Raw genomic sequence first — 16,634 nt, forward strand, 5'->3', positions numbered from 1 at the left:
CCTGGCGCAGGGGCCGCCGGGACGGCTCCGCCCCTCCCCGGGTGGCCAGCCGGCGTCCCGTCGGGCGCCACGCGGGGTCAGCGCGGGGTCAGCGTGGGGTCGGAGGGCCAGGCGCGCTGCGGTTCCGACGGCTCTTTGGCTCCCCGGCTCCCCGGCTCCGCGGCCCGTCCGGGCGGGCTCAGGTAAGTCGAGGCGGGCGAGCGGAGCTGGGCCCGGGCCCGGCGGTCCGCAGTCTACCGCGCCACCCTCCACCCGCACCCACGCGCCCCGCCTCTGAGAGGCGCCCGCGGCAGGCCGGGTGCGAGGCGGGAGGCTCGCGGGGAGACCCGAGCGGAGCGAAGCCCGAGGGGAGCCCGGGCTGGGGAGCGGGGGCCGCGCTCGGGGTGAAGCGGGGCGGGACGGGCCGCCTTTTGCCTGCGAGCGGAGCGCCCTGGCCGGGCCGGGAGTGGGAGGGAGGGCGCCGGGAGCTCCGGGCCAAGGCGGGAGCGGTTGCGGAGGCGAAGGCGGCGGCGGCAGTGCCGGGCTGAGGGGAAGCGGGTCGGGAGGAGCCCCGCTCAGGCTCCAGCTCTGAGCGGTCAAGCGGGCAGACAGACCCTCTGCCCGTTGGGGGGCGCTGGGGAGGCGCGGTGCGGGCCGGTTCGCCCGTGACCGATTTTGGGTTCCCAGGGCAGGATGTACACCCTGCTGTCCGGCCTGTATAAGTACATGTTCCAGAAGGATGAGTACTGCATCCTGATCTTGGGTCTGGACAACGCCGGGAAGACGGTACGTGCGGTCCCGTGTCAACACCCCTACTCTCCCGCTGCCCTATAATCTTGTTGGTTTTATGCTTTTAGCTGCGTGTTCTGTACCAAGATAGGATCCGAATTCCGCTTAAGGCCATGGGACAGTTACCGCTAGCTGCTTTAAAAGCAAAACGTTGTTTTGTTTTGCTTCAATTTAGAGGAATAGGCCCAAGTAGGGGTATTTGTGAAGCAGCCATGAGAAGTTTCCCAGTTCTCACGTCACGCCTCTCTTTCTCGCTACCTTTAGACCTTCTTGGAGCAGTCAAAGACCCGCTTCAACAAGAACTACAAGGGGATGAGTCTGTCCAAAATCACTACCACTGTGGGCCTAAACAGTAAGGGGGTCCTTTAGGGCTGTGGGTTTGGGGGGCGGAGCCCTGAGGATGCTGCGGTGTACGGAGGCCACTGCTCCGGCTCCCATTGGCCCCAGCATTGCGGAGCGCCGGCACCGCCTGCTCCTCCCGGGAGAGCTGGGAGCCCGCGTGTCAGGGACCAAGGCCACAGCCTCACTTGTCTCCTTTTCTCCCCAGTCGGCACTGTGGACTTTGGAAAGGCCCGCCTCATGTTCTGGGACTTAGGGGGGCAGGAGGAGCTGCAGTCCTTGTGGGACAAGGTAAGGTGGGCGGATGCCACATCAGCTCCCTGGCCTGCCTGTCGTGCCATCTCTCTAGCTGGCACCGTGGTCTCTTCCTCCCTTTCCTCAGAAGGCCTGGGACTCCCCTTGTTTTCTTCCTGTTGGCGGCTTCTGTCACCCACTTGGTTCCTGAGGCTCACCTCCAGCCCAGTTCCCAAGTCACTCCCCCCAAGAGCAGGGACAAACTCGGTTCCTTTTGGCTTAGAGATTTTGTTGCTAATCAGAATGGGACGAGATGAAGAATGGTCGAGGAGCAGACCTGGGGGAGACGCAACGCCTGTTTGGTGCTCAGCTGCAGCACCGGGGCCTGAGTCTCCCCTACTGGGTCCTCCCTCAGGGAGGCCTTAGGGCCTGTCCTCCATGGTGGCCCCTTCCCCATCAGGGGAGGGTGTCCTCCACGGCCCACAGCACGTGTCTCCTCTTTCGAGGTAGGTTTGAAGCGTTTCTGAGACCTCAGGACTGGAGTCGGTCTTCAGCTCCACCTGTGCCAGGCACCGCGGTCCAGCAGAGAACAGGGCAGGACAAGCCTCTTCCCTCAGCCCCCTCCCAAGGGATTGGCATGGCGGGTTTGGTACAGCCTAGTGCCAGGGGCACAGACAGGCTCACCCTGATTCTGGGGGCAGATGTGCCCATCCCAGCACTTGCCGGTGGCTCAGTGCCCTGGTCTTGATTTCTGGTTTGACCCCAGCAGCAGGTACCTGGTCACTTTTTCCTTTTTCCTCCCAAAGTGTCCCCCCCGTCCTGACCTCCAGCCAAGAGGACAGGTTCCATCCTGCGGCCAGGTCACTGACAGATCCCCTGTGGCCATTTAAGTCGGACCAAGGCAGAGCCAAGCTAGGGGCTGTCTGTGCAAACTCTAGACTCACATGGGGAGTGTGAAACAGGTCCTGACATTCTGTCATAGGCCAGGGTCTTGGGGGCAGATGCTGCGGCAGAGGTTGGGGTGCAAGTGTATGGGGGGGCCGCGGGCCTAGGCAGGGGCAGGGTCATCTCAGATGCTGCCCCACGTCGGGCCAAGCTGGCTGGGACTCCATCCCTGTGGCGGGTCACCACGGTGGGCTGCCCTGGGCAGCTGTGATATGGTCAGGTGGCTCTTTATGGGTCAGAGTGGGTCTTGCAGGAGCCAACAAGGGGATGTGCACTGGGTGCACTGCTTCTCACAGCAGCCAGGCCACGGCCGGTGACAGGTGCGCCTGCATACACACGCCTCTGGGGACCGGCTCCTCCTGAGGGGAAGCTGGGTTGGTCGTGTCCCCCCATCCCCCCACCAGCTTCCACGTCTGTTGGTGGCGTGGCCTCGTTGCCTCATCACAAGGGGCTGAGCCCCAATCGCTGAGCCTGCCGTCTCGGGGGAACCCTGGGCTGCTCGCGTGCTCTGTGACTCGGGTGGAGTGGGTGCCCTGCAGTCTGCCTACGGCGTCAGGTGCCCCTGCCAAGGTGGGCGCCTTGCTGGCCCCTGTGAGCGGGTAGCATGGAGGTGACCAAACCCCTAACCCCAACTCTGAGTCACCAGGAGGGGTGGGAAGTGGGGCTTCTGCTCCCCCTCTGGTTCTGAGACTCTGTCGTGGGGCCTGCCCCCCACCCCCGTGCCCTCCGGCACGGTCTGGCGGATCTTCGCTCGCGTGTCCACTGCTCTCCGTCCATCCCGCACCTCCGCTCGTGCCGCATGCTGCTGCCCACGGGTCTGTGCACGTGCCAGCCTCAGGCCAGGTCTGTGGACCAAGCAGACGCCCTGGCGCCCTGCCACAGGGGTGACTTCTGGCCTCTGTCCCTCCAGTGTGAGGCCACAGGTGGCACCACCATCAGGGTCTGGGCACGGCGGGTGCCGCGGGCTCGGCAGCCCCTCGCACTCTGGGTTGGGCTCACGCTCAGCCCCAGGGGTGCCACTCCTGCCCCTGCCGCTGCTGCCTGGCCGTCACCCGATGCCCGAGGGCGTGGCGGTGGACCTGGTGGCCCCGTCTGCCGGGGCCCGGTTGCACATGGGTTGAAGTCCCCTGCCACCACGGGGGCCCCACGGGCAGAGCGGTGATTCCCTCACTGGCTCGCTGCAAACCCCACGCTGTCCCCTCCTGCCTCGGAGGCCTCCACGGTCGGGCTGCAGCTCCTGGCCCTGCGTCACCCAGCAGGCTGGCCAGAGAGGCCCCGGGTGTGGGACACGCGGTCTGCAGACCCGGAGGCCACCCGTGTCGGGCTTCCTTCTCTGTAGCGAGCGCAGGTACAAAGGCTTGACTTGTACTGGTGAGGGGGGGGGAACAAGTCAGGGTCATGCCCTGTGGCACATGTGGGTGTTCCGGGTTCCTGGGCTCACGCTGGGCAGGAGCCGGAGTGGGCGTGGGGGCGTCACCCGCTCCGCCAATGTGGGCATTTCCGTGCTCTTTTCTGAGCGGGATAGAAGGCCGACTTGCCAGGCCCGTTTCGTGTGTCTGTCCTTTCCCAGGGGTGCTGCCGTTCACCCCCCATAGCTCTCCCCATACCCCGGGCTCTGGTGGTTTTAAGTGTCGGGGTGGCTCCTGTGTGGCCGCTACTGGCAGGGAACCCAGGACCGGCCACCCTCCCGGCCCCGGTCCAGCCTGCAGAGCTCTGAGCTCGCTGGTGCTGGCTCAGGTGTTGGTTCTGTCCCACACAGGGGACAGAACTGCTTTGAATGTTCTGGACTCGCCCCTCGGTGGGCTTTCCGTGGCTCCCCAATGGCAAGCCGCCGCTGCTCCCACCCACAGGTCTGCTGAGACCCCGAGCCCCATCCCTTCCCCTCCGGCCGCCGTCAGGCCAGCAGGCGTGGGTGGGTCCTAGGAGCGGAGGCTGAAGCGGTGTTCGGAACACAGCACCCGGCCAGTGGGCGGGGAGGTGGCCACCCCAGCCCTGGGGTTCTGGGGTGCCGCTCCACTCCGCCCTCCCTCCCCGCCCCCAGGAAGCACCCCCGAAGGGTCTTCCAGCGGGGGGCCGGGCGCCCGCGGCTCAGCACCCCGTTCTGCTCCCGCCCAGTACTACGCCGAGTGCCACGGCGTCATCTACGTCATCGACTCCACGGACGAGGAGCGGCTGTCCGAGTCCAAGCAAGCATTCGGTTTGTGTGGCTGGCCAGGCCGGGGAGGCGGGGAGCGGGCGGTCCGTCTGCACAGCCTGCTTCCAGAGCTGGGCTGCGGGGGGTGGCGGGCGCCAGATAAGGAGGGCCCCGGCCGAGTGCGTCCACGCCTGTAGGGGGTCCGCGAGGGCCTGGGGACCTCTGGGCAGAGGCGGACAAAGGGCGCTCACTGCCGCCTTTCTGCTCGACCCAGAGAAGATGGTCACAAGCGAGGCGCTGGACGGTGTCCCCATCCTGGTGCTGGCCAACAAGCAGGACGTTGAGGTGAGCCCCTGGGCCCAACGGGCCCCACTCCCGGGGGACAGGGTGCCTCTCCCAGGGGAGGGCTGCTGCCTTTCTCAGACACCGGAGCATGGCTGCCCCGGGGCAGAGCCCCTCCCCCACCCCAGGCCTCTGGCCGCAGTGATGCCAGGGACCAGGAGCCTCCTGCTGGGCAGACGCAGGTGAAAGCAAGCTCTGGAAAGAAAATGCAGAGGGACCAGGGTGGGAGTCAGCCCTGACCCCGACCTGTCTGCTGCCCTTGAGCACAGTAGCTGTGCTGGCCTCATCCCCTGGGACCGCTGGCCAGTGGTGGTGCAGCGGCCATCCGCGTGGAGGGGGCCCCGAGCAGGCCGGTGGCACGATCCTGGAGCATCTCGGTCGTGGCTGCCAGGGTGCGTCTCGGACCACCGCTGCTGCCCTGTAGACTTTCCCTGACACCTGCTCCCCTGAGGCTGCTCGCCAGGCAGGACCCCTCCTGGACGGAGTAGCCCCAGGGTGCCCCCTGCAGCTCTAGGAACTGCCCTGAGGTAGGGCCGGCGGGAGCCTGACCTCACAGCCTCGCCTCCCCCAGACTTGCCTCTCCATCCCCGACATCAAGACCGTGTTCAGCGACTGCGCCTCCAAGATCGGCAGGCGCGACCTCCTGACCCAGGCCTGCTCGGCCCTCACGGGGTGAGTGCGGCTCTCGCCCTGGGCGCCAGGGCCCGCGCTGGCCCCGCCTCACACCCGCTGTCTCCGCAGCAAGGGGGTGCGCGAGGGCATCGAGTGGATGGTGAAGTGCGTCGTGCGGAACGTGCACCGGCCGCCGCGGCAGCGGGACATCACATAGGCACAGCCAGCCCAGGGCGCCCACCGCTCATCCGTGGAAGAGCTCCTGCTGGCTCCGCCGCTGATCCCCCTGGGGGCTGGGTTGGCTTTGCCTTGTGGTGGTTCTACTTGCTTTGTTTTTCTTCTAAGACAAACTTTTCTCTGTATTCAGAAAAGCGTAGGCATCCGGAGGCTTCTTCTGCCAAGGGGAGCTGGGGCGGCAGGGACCCCACCAGACCCCCACATCGCGCCTGGACCCCGCCCCCGAGGCCCAGTTTTGGGGCCCTGGGGTGAGGCCTTGGCAGGCCACCACTCCCTTTGGAGCTGCTGCTCCAGCAGGCCTGCCGGCCTGGACCCTCGTGGGGCCTTGTGGGGCAGCTGCCTGGAACTGGATGTTTCCGGAGGTGTGGGGCCCTTCACAGTGCCCAGCGCTGCTCCACGCATCGTGCCCACAGAGGGGGCTGGGGGGCCATGGCTGTCCTCAGCCTCTGTCCCTTCTGATCCTGGAGGCGGACTGGGGGGCTGGTGTCAGCTTGAGGAAGACCTGGGCTCGCCTCCGTCCTTGTCCCGATGCAGCCTCAGGACGGGGCAGGGGAGACCTGCCTGGGAGGCTGTGTGCCCCCTCCACTGGCCCAGCCACCTTGTTTTGATCCCCAGCAAGGACGGTAAAGCTAGGCGGTTGTGCTGGGAGTGGGCATCACCCCCCCGCCCCCCGTGCGCAAGCCTGCCTGCCACCCACCTAGGATGACCACAGTTACCACCTCCGGGGGTTGGGCTGGTGGTGTGCTGGGCCTGCGCTTCCAGCTGGCGGTGAAGGGCGGGGTCCCCCTCAGGGCTGGGGTGAGCCATCTAGAAACCCCTTTCCAGGCCTGTGTCCAGGAGCAGAGGCCCTCCAGGTAAGGCTGGTCCTCAGGACCCTCCCCCACGGCCCCTGCAGGAGCTGCCAACCCCCCATGAGCCTAGCCATGGGTGAAATAAAGACAGTTGGAGTGGCTCCTGTCCACCGTTACTCCAGAGGCCTGGTGCCTTTGTGTCTGAGGGTCACAGCCCCAGCTGCTCTCCTCAATGGGGCCCAGGAGGAGATGCTGGGAAGGGATGAGTCAGGCTGGGGCTGGGGACCAGCTGCAGGTGATGTGAGTCATGGGGGAGTGGGGGGGCTGTGACCCTGCCTGCCCTGGGGCCCTTCCTGGGGGTCAGGCAGGCAGTTCCGGGGCTAGCAGGGGGCTGCCAGGCCAGGACTGGGAGTCCCCCTGGATTGATGAGTCAAGCCGTCATCCAGACCTGCCCCAGAAGGGAAAAGCGACGTTTCCCAGAAAGCGAGTGAGACACGCTGTCCTATCGGGAGGTCTTGGCTGGTCCCTTGCTGGGAAATCCCCTGCTGCTTTGAGGGTGGAGCCCAAAGGAGGGGTAATTTGAGGGGGACGCTTCTCCTGGTGCCCCAGGACGCATGGGCTGGCGTGTTGGCCACTCCGGGCTGGCTTCTGTTCCACGGTGAGAGCCCGGGGACTGGGCAACCCTCCCTCCACACCATCCTAACCACTGAGAGAACAGCCGGGGCGGGGAGGATCACGCAGTGAGGCCTGGGGACGGCTGCCACCCGCTGTCCCCGTCCCCCACAACCCTCTCCCCATCGAGGGTCCGTCCCAATCGGGGCGGGGGGAGGCAGCAGGGTGCGCCCGGGCAGCTCGCCCACGTGTGTACCCCGCCAGGTGTGCACCCCGCCAGGTGTGACCACCGCGCGCCGGCCACACACCACACTCGTTTGCCAATCGGCTTTGTGAAAATACATTTAACGCCCCAGGGGCCGGGTCCAAAGCCTACTTAGGTGCGACTTGCGGGTCGCCCACGCGGGGGCTCGGGCCGGGAGCGAATAGATAACGGGGAGAGTGCTCAGCGCGTGCGGAGAAAGCGCTCGCGGACGCTGCGCTCCAGCCCGGATAGCCCGGCCGCGCGCAGCGCCCGCAGCAGCCGTGTCCCCAGCGTCCCGGGTTGTGCCTCTCGGAGCTCCGTGAGCTGCCGCCACAGCCTCCGCTGCAGCGCTGCGCGGTCCTCCCTTTGCGGCGGCGGCGGACTCCGCGCCCCGGGGCCCGCGAGCGCCTGCTGCAGCCGCTGGAGCCTCCTGCGAGAGATGTCCTGGAAAGCCACGAAGTCGACCACGGCGCGCTGGCACTCTTCGGTCCCTGCGGGAGGGAGGGGCGAAGGGGTACCCGGCTAACTGCCAGCGCGCCGTGAGCGTCCCTCCGCGCCCCGGAGGGACAGGACCGAGGGATCCCCGCGCGCTAACGAGTGGGTGAGGCTGGAGCCGTGCTGGAGGGTCCGGGGGACCGCGGGAAACGGCCGGCAAGGAGGTGGGGCTCGTAGGCCGATGCCGGGAGTGAGATGCGACGTGAAGGGGACCCGCCACGCTCGCTGCCGTGCCCTCCCGCAAGCCGTTTAAACCCTCGGAGCCTGTTTCCCGACGTCGGCGAGAAACGGCATCACCCGCCAGCGCTGACGCCCTCAGCCAAGTGCATCCCCTAGGCTGCCCCCACCACGCTTCCGGAAGCCCTTCCCAGGAGCCCATCGGGGCCTCCACGCCCCCCGCCCCGCTCACCCGGTGCCCCCGGCTCCAGCGAGCCGAGCGGGAAGCCCGTGCATTTGGTGCACAGAGCATCGTGGAACGGGGAGCCCGGCACGTTGATGGCCAGGCCCAGGGCCGTGCAGTTGCGGTGGGGCTGGCACCGCTCCGAGCTCGAGCTGCTGGCAGAGAAGGTGCCCGGGGAGCACGGTTGGCACTGCGTGTTCTGGTTGCGGGTGCCTGAGGACGAACGGGGAAGCCGGCGTCAGGAGAGCCGGGTTGGCTCCGTTCGGCGGAGGGCCCGGCGCCGCGGCCCCGCCCTGCACCCACCGGGGGCGACCACGCCTGCGCCGGGCGGGCAGGGCGCGTGCTCCAGGCAGAAGCCGGCGTGCGCGAAGAAGCCGGGGCGACAGCGGCAGGCACGGTTGTGGGTGGCCCCGCACGGCCGCGCCTCCTCCTCGCGCTCCCCGCAGATGACGTTGCAGTAGCGGCAGCGCTCCAGGTAGTTCCAGAACTCCGTGTAGTGGCGTGGCGGGCACGCGCCGCACGTCGTGGGGTTGTCCCGGCCGCAAGGTTGCTGCACGAAGGTGCCCGGGGGGCACTTGTCACACGTCAGCCACTCCCCCGTCTCCGCGTCCCGCCTCGGGTAGGTGGGCGCGCCCGCCGCCGTCCCCCGCGCCGCAAGCGCCAGCAGCAGGACCGGCAGCGGCCACAGCAGGGGCCTCATGGTCTCGCTGGAGTGGCAGCGGCCTCCCGGGCCGCGTCCTATAAGGACTGGCTTGGCCACGCCCCCGCGGAGCCCCGCCCAGCCTGAGGGGAGCGGCCGGCCACCTGGGGGCCCAGGCTTTGACCCCTCCCTCCGCAGAGCCCAGTGTCAGGGCGGTCCCGTACGGGCCACCAGCACCATGGGCAGCTCCTGACCCCGTTACCAGGCCTGGCAACCGGCGGGTGGAGGGGGTGGCGGCTCCTGCTCTGAACAAACCAGGTGCGAGGGAGGCTGCCCAGACGCCTCCTTCCTTCCAGGTTCCCCCACCCCACCACCAAGGCCGGGCCACACAGACCGCTTCCCAGCAGTGCCGGCAGCTTTATTAGAACCCTGGCCCCTGAGGAACAAGCAGGTCCCTGAAGGTCCCCGGGACAGAAGGTGCAGGCCTCCCCTCCTTCCTGCTGGGGCTCCACCCACAAGCTGGTGGTCAGGGAAGTTCTGGGGAAGCACCTTCCAGTGGACCCACCCCAGACCCCAAGGTGGCCTCGGGGCCTCTCACAGGGGGCCCAGATCCTGCTGCCGTCTCAGGGGGTTCCCCACGGACACTGGACTGGCCTCCCCGTCAGGTGCACGCTTGGCCAAGGGGTTTCTGGTATCAGGCCTGGCTCACCCCCAGCCGACAGGCAAGTGTCCAGGCTGCGCCCCAGGAAGGGGCAGCCTCAGCCTCTGCAGACCCTGCAGCACCCAGAGGGTCTCAATGTTCACTGGGGCTCCGGCCAGAAGACCTGCGTGAGGCTCTGCTTTCTGGTGGCAGCATGGCAGGCCGGGCACGTCCTAGAGACCTGTGGAGAGAGGGCGCTGGACACACCTGCCAGACCCCACTGCCCACCCCAGCCCCTCAGCCCACCATGTGGGGCAACGCCCAACAGGCCACGTCCACAGGGGACAGGGCCGGGCCCACAGGGTCTGGCTGCCGACCTGGAGGTGCTGTCGCCAACAGGCCCGGCAGCAGTGGAAGTCGCAGGAGGGGCACTGGAAGGGGACCACGTCCTCCGCCCTGCAGCCAGGACACACCAAGCCCACTGCAAGGGGGCTGACGTGAGCACCACAGGCCTGCTCGGGCTGGGCCTCCACTCCCAATGGTCCCTGCAGCCCCTCCCAAGAGACCTACCCCACTCGGACTGTGCCTGCCCGCAGGGGGCACCGGGGGGCCGGCCGGGAGCCCCCGCCCCCTGAGCCGGCCTCTGCGTAAGGAAGGAGGAGATCTTGCTCTGGGTCTTCCTGGGGGGTTTCTCTGGCAGTGAGGGGCCTGGAGACAGGAGGGAGTGAATCGGAGGGGTGCCTGGCACTTCCCTGCTGCCCACCTGCCCACCCTGCCAGGGCTGAGGGGGGCTGGGGCGACAGGGCAGCAGGAGCACCAGACAGGCGGCCCTACCTGGCCCGCGAGCCCCGCAGGCGGGGTCAGAAGGCGCAGCAGGGCTCCCCTCCCAGGGTCCCAGGGCCGGGGCGCCCAGGCCCGCACACGTCTGCCGGAAGCGCTGCTTGTGGTGAGGGCGCACGAACATGCCGAACCCTGCTGGGAGCGCAGAGCATCGCTCAGGCGTGGCCCTGCCACCCACCCCACTGCCCGCCCCCACCCGCCCCCCACGCGGGCCACTTGCTCTGCAGCAGGGGCAAGTCCTCAGGCTTTGCAGTGGTGAGTGAGGCCACCACGGCCACCACCTTCTCGAAGTCGTCATCCTGCTTGTACGTGGTCAGTGCCGCCAGGAGCTGGCTGTAGCCTATGGCCCCCAGGGCCCTGCGGGCATCGGCCAAGTAGGCACTCACGGCAGGCGGGTGCTTCTTTGCTCCGGGGGCTCCAGACCCCTCAGGAGGCCGGCGGCTGGGGTCTCCTAGTGGGAAGGTAACACATCTCAGTCCGCCAGCTTCCCAGGAAATCACGTTGGCCTCCCCTGCTCTGGGGGCACAGAACCACAGCGGCCCCCAGGAAACTCCTCCCCGTCAGGGTCTTCCCTCTGCTCCTGGCTCTGGTCCAAAGCCTCTTCAGGGACCAGGTACCTGCAGGGAGCAGCCCGGAGGCCAGGTGGGGCCGGCCCTGGTTCAGGTGTTCGCGGGGGTCCAGCTGCCTGGCTGCACCCTGGGACATGGTCAGCTTGGGGTCAGGCTCCCTCCTTCCTGAAGAAACACGGAGACAAGGAGGCGCCCAGCTGGTCCCTGAGGATCCAGAGCATGACCAAGGAGGGGATGGGTCTGTCCAAGGGGAGACCGGGCTTCAAACTCTCCTCAGACAACCGCAGGAGGCCCCTGGCAGCTGGGAGCAGGCAGGCCTCCTCCCCTGCCTTAAATGGGGGGCAGGACAGTGGGGGACAGGCACAAGGACACCCCAGTCAAGAAGGGAGCAGAAGGGTGACTCAGGCTGGAATCTCCAACCCCAGGGGCCCCCTGTGATTCCCGCCCTTGGGGAAGTCTCGTCCAGAGATGGGCTCTTCCGTAACAAATGGGGACAGCGACTCCCAGGCTCCGGACCTGCAGGGCCCACTCCAGGTAGAGACGGGGGTGGACGGGGCTCCAGGACCCCTGCGTGTACACGACTCCCCAGGCACAGGTCCTCCTGGGAGGCCCGGGCCATGTGCCTTCTGGGGGCCCACACCTCCCCCAAGTGGGGCACCCCGCACGGATCTGTCAGCCTCAAGAACAGGGAGGCTGGGCCACATGAGGACCCACTCCAAGGGCCAGCTGCCACCCCACCCTCAGGGTCTGAGTTTGAGGGTCCCACCCAGGCAGGGCCCGTCTCACCGCTGGGGTCCAGGGCCGGTTGTGCTCCCTGCCTCCGCGGAAGGCCATGCTCGGGCCCGGAGCTGCAGCCTCGGCCCGTCAGTTGGCGGCAGACCTCCTCAAACTGCTGCTTGTGGTGGGGCCGCACGAACTGATAGAAGCCTGTGGGGAGGGGCGTGGTCCGGGCCTGCAGGTCCCCGGGGCTGCAGCCACTGCACGGGGTCCCCACCCACACCTCTGCAGGTCAACCGGGGACCCTGGTGGCCCCCCAGCCCATGGCCGCAGCACGGCCCCCAGGGTGGGACCCTCAAATGGGCAGCCTCTACTGGCCAAGGCACCTTGGAGCAGGCTGTGCTTCTTGGGGTCCTCGGCAAAGAGGGGGCCAAGGTGAGCGGCCAGGGCCGCGAGGTCATCGGAGCTCTTGTAATCCCGCAGGGCCTGGGTAAAGGTGTCGAAGCTGGCCTGGCTCAGCGCCTGCTTCACGGCGGCCATGAACAGCTTGGCCCCGCCTGTGTCCACGCCGGCTTCTGGCCCCTCCTGCCGACACACAGCCGGTGCCCCTGTCAAGAGGCATCAACCCTCCCTGTCTGCAGGGGCAGCGAGCTGCTGTCAGGGGCTGCTGCGGAGGATGCTTAGCTGGCCTGGCCCAGCTGGGGTCACCAAGGGCAGCCAGGAGGGGCTGGCAGGGGCCCCAGGTCAGCTTCAGCTTAGATGGCCGGGCCCGCTGAGCACAGCAGAGGGACAGAGTGCAGGCTGGCCTTGCCCAGGCTGGTGGCTCCTGCTCCTCTGCTGAGGTCCTGGTGCCCATGGCAGGGGCCACTGCAGCAGGTGCTCGGGGCTCGGAGGACCATCTGCTCACGGCAGGGGGCGCTTCTCAACTTGCCAGGACTTCAAACACCCCCGGGCCCTGCTTCTGCCACACACCCCAGCCCTGATCCCGGACCCTCGAAAAGGACCCTCCAGGCTCCCAGGCTGCCCCCCAGCTTGGCCCTCAGAGGCCCAGGCCCCTGGCACCTAGGCCACTTCCTCAGTGTCAGTCCCTTGGGCACTGCCTGGTTCTTCCCAGAAGCCAAGGGTGGCGGACAGAGGCACTAGCATTTGGGGCTTTCCGGAGCTTCTAGGGTGTGACTGAGCTGCTCTGAGCTGCCTGCATCCGAGGCCGGGAACACCACGCGCCGCACACGCAGGTGCCGCACACGCAGGCGCCTCACACGCAGGCGCCTCACCAGCCACGTTCGTGCCAACAGCCCAGCCTGGCCCGGGCCAGGGGAGCCAGCCCGGCTGCAGGCCCCACACCAGACCTGCCAAAGGGCCAGGCCTGACTCTTGCCCAGCTGGGAAGACAGCACCTTCTGTGGATGGAGCCCACGGGCCTGTGTGGACCCGACCGCCCCACCAAAAAGCAACACAAAACGAAAGGCCCAAATCTGCCAAGAGTGCAGGACTCCAAACTGTGGAGGGTCTGCCCTGAGTGGGGGCACTGCCCAGGGACCCCAGTAAGGGGGAGGAGACGTGAGGCAGGCGGTGGCACTGCAGCAAAGGGCACGTGGGAACCCCGTGCTGGTTCTGAGAGCTGAGTGGAGGTGAGATGTTCTCACAGTAAAATATCAAAGGAGAAAAGGGAGGGGATCAGAGCAGGCCAGGCCCTGGCACAGCATGAGCCTGGCGGGTGGAGGGTGACAGTGGGATCCGCAGAACAAGCAGCTCGTCTGTGAGGAAGTGAATCCAGCCAAACACCGCTGGTGGGGCTGGTGCGGGCCCTCCCTCCACCCCTGCACCCGCCCTCAGGCCCGGCTGCCCCCTCCCCTGGGCCCCGGCTCCAGCCGGCACGCCTGCAGAGCGCCTGCAGAGCCTGTTCCCCAGTGGGGACAGCTGAGTCAGGCCAGTGGGCAAGTCTGGCCCGCTCACACCTCACACCACCCTGAGCCACACCGGCCGAGGCGCCCACCAAGCTTCCTCCGTCTGCGGGCCGCCCACGTACCGGGCCGACGACCAGCCTGACCTTCCTCCGCCTGCCACGCTGCTCCTCCGCTGGTCTCTTCTCACGAGGGCCCCACGGGGCGGAGTGGCGGAGGGCCTGAGGGCGACACAGGTGTGTCCAACAGGCCCTCAGGGCCCCGAAGCCCTGACACTGCCCTGGGCGGCAGGGCGGAAGAAGTACCCTCGGCCCCTTGCAGGGAACCAAGTGCGAGAGCAGGTCCCGGGCAGCAGCGTGGCAGTAACTGAAGGGCACTGGCGGGAAGGGACGAGAAACACGAGTGGGGCAGCTGCGCCCTGGGCCTAGAGGGCGGGACAGCAGGGAGCGGGCACTGACGCCCGGCGGGAAGCGGGGAGCTTCAGGTCAGCTGGGGAATTATGGGCTTCTGGACAAAGGCCCCAGGGCAGAACATCCTGCCCGCAGCTCAGGCTCCCAGAAAGGGCCAGGCTCGGGCACAGCAGGAGCGGGAAGTGAGCGGACCGTGTCCAGCACGGGGGCGTGTTGGGGAACCAGCTGAGGGCTGGGGGCTGTGCCAGGGCGGGGCAGGCACACAGCACCACCAGGCATCCGCTGAAACCCCCCTGCCCTCCCGACCAGCGGGTGTGCAAGGGTGAGCATGGTGGCGCCCAAGCCCAGATGGGCCGAGCCATCCGTGTCCCTCCCCAGGGAGCCCGGCCCCCGCACCTCGTCCTCCGCAGGCAGGGCCTCATCCCCAGGCCCCTCGGCCAGCTGCTCGCTGTGTTCCAGGGCGGCCAGCAGCCCCACGGGCCTCCGCTGGGCCCGGATGGGTTCCTGCTCGTACTCCACACAAAGGCTGCCCTCGGCATCCCCGGTGACCAGCAAGCCTGCAGGAGCACGCGTGGCTGAGGAAGTCCACCACCGCCTGCCGGGCACTCCGGTCGTCGGCCCCAGCGTGCCACCACCCTGCGGGAGGCGCCCCGCCCTCCACCCTGTGGGGCCCCACCCGGCGTGTCGCCCAGCCACACGCACCTGTGCGTCTGCGCCTCAGGCTAGGGACGTGCACATCCAGACTCGTGGCCTTCCTGGTGTGGAGAGGGCCGGGTGACACGGCCACCGAGCCAGTGCCTTCTCCTTTGCCCAGACTCGGAGCAGCAGCTCGGGGGGCCAGCACGGGCATCTAGACGTTCACAGGAGGTTGTGGAGGTCCCACCCTGCTCCTTCCCCTGGATGGGACACGAGGGCACGGCCAGCTAGCGCTAAGACTCACGGTTCTCTGAGCGACGCGGAAGAACTGGGCCACATCTCGGATGACGTGGCCGAAGCTGTCATACACCTTGACGTGGGGACGCACCCAGGAGGGCAGCTGGGCTCTGGCGTCCGCAGAGCTGAACCTGCAGGGCGGTGGGGCCGTCAGCCCGGGAGCCCCGCCTGCCCCGGAGCCCAGCTCCCTGGCAGACTCACCAGAGGGAAGAGCCAGTGTCCAGGGGCAAGGGCTCTGGCCTGAGAGCACGGGGTGGGGGATGGGGGGTGGCTTGCACCTGTGGTCGCAGAGGAAGACAGCCCCGTAGTCATGGCGATGCCGGATCACCCGCCCAATGGCCTGGTTCACAGCCCTGGATGCCTGCTGCCGGTACCAGTCGTGCCCGGAGAGGAACTGTGGGGCCGGGGCGGGGGGCTGGCTCAGCCACGGGGGCTTGAGCACCACCTGCCCACCCTCAGCCGCACAGCCTCTCACCTGGTCCCGGGCCCCATTCTGGCCCTTCATCTCATCCAGGAACTGCATCTTGAGGACAACCCGGGGGTCCATGCGGGGCGGGTATGGGAGGCCCGTGACGATCACTCCACGGCCATTCGCGTCTGCGAAGTCCAGCCCCTCGCTGGCCTGGGAGGCAGTGGGCACTCTTTTCCCCCCATCTGCCTCCACTCAAGCCCAGAACCTTCCCTAAGGGCCCACCTGTGCCTGGACCCTCACAGCCCCACAACCCCCAGGATGGGGGTGGGAGAGACCTCCAACTTCGAACCAGGCTGTACCTGGGGTCCACCGCTCCCAGAACTCCACGACCAACTTCTTATTCTCAGAACCTCCTCCGGCCCACCTGCCCACTGCCCACTGCCCATGTGTGGGCCCCAATGCCCAGCCTAGGATCCCAGGGCCAGCCCCTACAGGACCAGCAGGGCCACACCCTCCTGTGTCTGCTGGACATGGGGCCTGAGGGAGGTGACCGGCCTCTCCTGCCCACGGTGCGGCCCCCAGGTGACGAGCCCTAAGCCGCCCTCAGGCACAGGTTCCAGGAGGGGATAAGGAGCCAGGTGTGTGGGACCCGGACCTCAGAGGCCTCACCTTCCCCCGGCACACAGCCAGGAAGGCGGCCCCACTGGACCCGGGGGCAGCGACTCTCGTGTAGAAAGCCTCCATCACCTGGAAGGGGAGGCTGGTCAGCCCGGCCTGGCCCCTCGCCTCCTTGAGCAAGACCCCCAGAAATCACCCTGCAAGATGAAGCCCCGTCCGAGCCAGGAGGCAGGCCAGCAGAGCTGCAGCAGCATGTTCGTGGCGTGGGCTCCCAGGCTGACCTGAAGCCAGCATCCAGTGTCTGCTTGCCGTGCCCAGAAAACCCAGGGGCCCCGGGGCTGGGGGGTGGGGGCAGACCTGCTGCTATCGTCCCCAAGCCCAAACTTCCTAAAAGGCCAGCAGGCCCTTGGCCACACACACCCCGGGGCTGGCCTGAGCCCAGGGCAGGGGGAGGGAGCCCCGGTGACCCAGACCTCCGAGAAGCCGCCTTTGGTCCTTGGCTCCACGAACAGGGGCTTCAGGACCTCCAGCTTCCTGGCAAAGTCATGGGCCTATGGGAGCAGGCAGAGAGGGAATGCCCATCACACCTTCTCAAAGACACACGGCCCAGCCCTGCCAGACCCTTGGCTGTTTGGGGCTCCCTCCCGGCCCCAGAAAACACTGGAAGGAGGGACTCACCCGCCAGAACTCCAGGCTTTTCTCCATGACGGGGTAGGAAGGGAAGAAGACCAGGAGCCCGTGCGGGACCACACGGGCGATGTTGCCTGCAAGCACCATGGCCTGGGTCAGCAGCAGAGGA

The 16,634-nt window shown here is 67.7% G+C and overlaps 3 protein-coding genes across 12 annotated transcripts in view; 1 reads left to right on the forward strand and 2 right to left on the reverse strand.

Moving 5' to 3' along the window:
* Positions 1-36: 36 nt before the first annotated feature.
* Positions 37-6,583, forward strand: ARFRP1 (ARF related protein 1). 5 transcript variants are annotated; one of them, XR_014017545.1, is made up of 8 exons: positions 37-182; positions 667-765; positions 1,033-1,120; positions 1,316-1,398; positions 4,402-4,483; positions 4,700-4,765; positions 5,334-5,434; positions 5,504-5,533. XR_014017545.1 is itself a non-coding variant. In XM_081255581.1 (8 exons), the coding sequence occupies exons 2-8, from the start codon at positions 673-675 to the stop codon at positions 5,589-5,591; spliced, it is 675 nt and encodes a 224-aa protein (XP_081111707.1). In that variant the 5' UTR covers positions 37-182; positions 667-672; the 3' UTR covers positions 5,592-6,583. The 5 variants fall into 5 exon arrangements, 4 of the variants coding, with proteins under 4 accessions (XP_081111707.1, XP_081111710.1, XP_081111709.1 ...); XM_081255581.1 differs by having other exon boundaries at positions 4,328-4,483; positions 5,504-6,583; XM_081255584.1 differs by having other exon boundaries at positions 38-182; positions 4,328-4,483; positions 4,695-4,765; positions 5,504-6,583.
* A 760-nt stretch (positions 6,584-7,343) lies between these two features.
* On the reverse strand, positions 7,344-9,138 carry TNFRSF6B (TNF receptor superfamily member 6b). Its single transcript, XM_081255886.1, has 3 exons — positions 8,457-9,138; positions 8,163-8,366; positions 7,344-7,749 (listed from the first exon to the last, which is right to left on the reverse strand). The coding sequence occupies exons 1-3, from the start codon at positions 8,851-8,853 to the stop codon at positions 7,460-7,462; spliced, it is 891 nt and encodes a 296-aa protein (XP_081112012.1). The 5' UTR covers positions 8,854-9,138; the 3' UTR covers positions 7,344-7,459.
* Positions 9,139-9,190: 52 nt separating this feature from the next.
* Positions 9,191-16,634, reverse strand: part of RTEL1 (regulator of telomere elongation helicase 1) — a 28,006-nt gene continuing 20,562 nt past the window's right edge. For 2 of the 6 annotated variants that reach the window (XM_081255878.1, XM_081255879.1), the window contains exons 20-36: positions 16,514-16,599; positions 16,309-16,386; positions 15,887-15,964; positions 15,281-15,427; positions 15,084-15,199; positions 14,813-14,936; positions 14,575-14,722; positions 14,269-14,429; positions 13,588-13,683; positions 11,946-12,144; positions 11,629-11,769; positions 10,891-11,082; positions 10,494-10,724; positions 10,268-10,405; positions 10,004-10,141; positions 9,811-9,914; positions 9,191-9,674 (exon numbers count right to left, since the gene is read on the reverse strand). In XM_081255878.1, coding sequence (XP_081112004.1) covers positions 9,594-9,674; positions 9,811-9,914; positions 10,004-10,141; positions 10,268-10,405; positions 10,494-10,724; positions 10,891-11,082; positions 11,629-11,769; positions 11,946-12,144; positions 13,588-13,683; positions 14,269-14,429; positions 14,575-14,722; positions 14,813-14,936; positions 15,084-15,199; positions 15,281-15,427; positions 15,887-15,964; positions 16,309-16,386; positions 16,514-16,599 — 2,258 coding nt within the window. In that variant the 3' untranslated portion in view covers positions 9,191-9,593. The remainder of the gene's footprint in view (positions 9,675-9,810; positions 9,915-10,003; positions 10,142-10,267; positions 10,406-10,493; positions 10,725-10,890; positions 11,083-11,628; positions 11,770-11,945; positions 12,145-13,587; positions 13,684-14,268; positions 14,430-14,574; positions 14,723-14,812; positions 14,937-15,083; positions 15,200-15,280; positions 15,428-15,886; positions 15,965-16,308; positions 16,387-16,513; positions 16,600-16,634) is intronic. The other 4 variants (XM_081255881.1, XM_081255880.1, XM_081255882.1 and 1 more) reach the window with 4 other exon arrangements.

Source organism: Mesoplodon bidens, assembly GCF_964165515.1.
Source record: "Mesoplodon bidens genome assembly, chromosome: 15".
Lineage (NCBI taxonomy): Eukaryota > Metazoa > Chordata > Mammalia > Artiodactyla > Ziphiidae > Mesoplodon > Mesoplodon bidens.

Coding starts and splice junctions, on each gene's coding strand:
- ARFRP1 (XM_081255581.1), top strand. CDS start 673: ATGTACACCCTGCTGTCCGGCCTGTATAAGTACATGTTCCAGAAGGAT. Junction 766..1,032: donor TGGACAACGCCGGGAAGACG/GTACGTGCGGTC, acceptor CGCTACCTTTAG/ACCTTCTTGGAGCAGTCAAA. Junction 1,121..1,315: donor TACCACTGTGGGCCTAAACA/GTAAGGGGGTCC, acceptor TTTTCTCCCCAG/TCGGCACTGTGGACTTTGGA.
- TNFRSF6B (XM_081255886.1), bottom strand. CDS start 8,853: ATGAGGCCCCTGCTGTGGCCGCTGCCGGTCCTGCTGCTGGCGCTTGCG. Junction 8,367..8,456: donor CGCAGGCGTGGTCGCCCCCG/GTGGGTGCAGGG, acceptor GTTCGTCCTCAG/GCACCCGCAACCAGAACACG. Junction 7,750..8,162: donor GCTGGAGCCGGGGGCACCGG/GTGAGCGGGGCG, acceptor TCCCTCCCGCAG/GGACCGAAGAGTGCCAGCGC.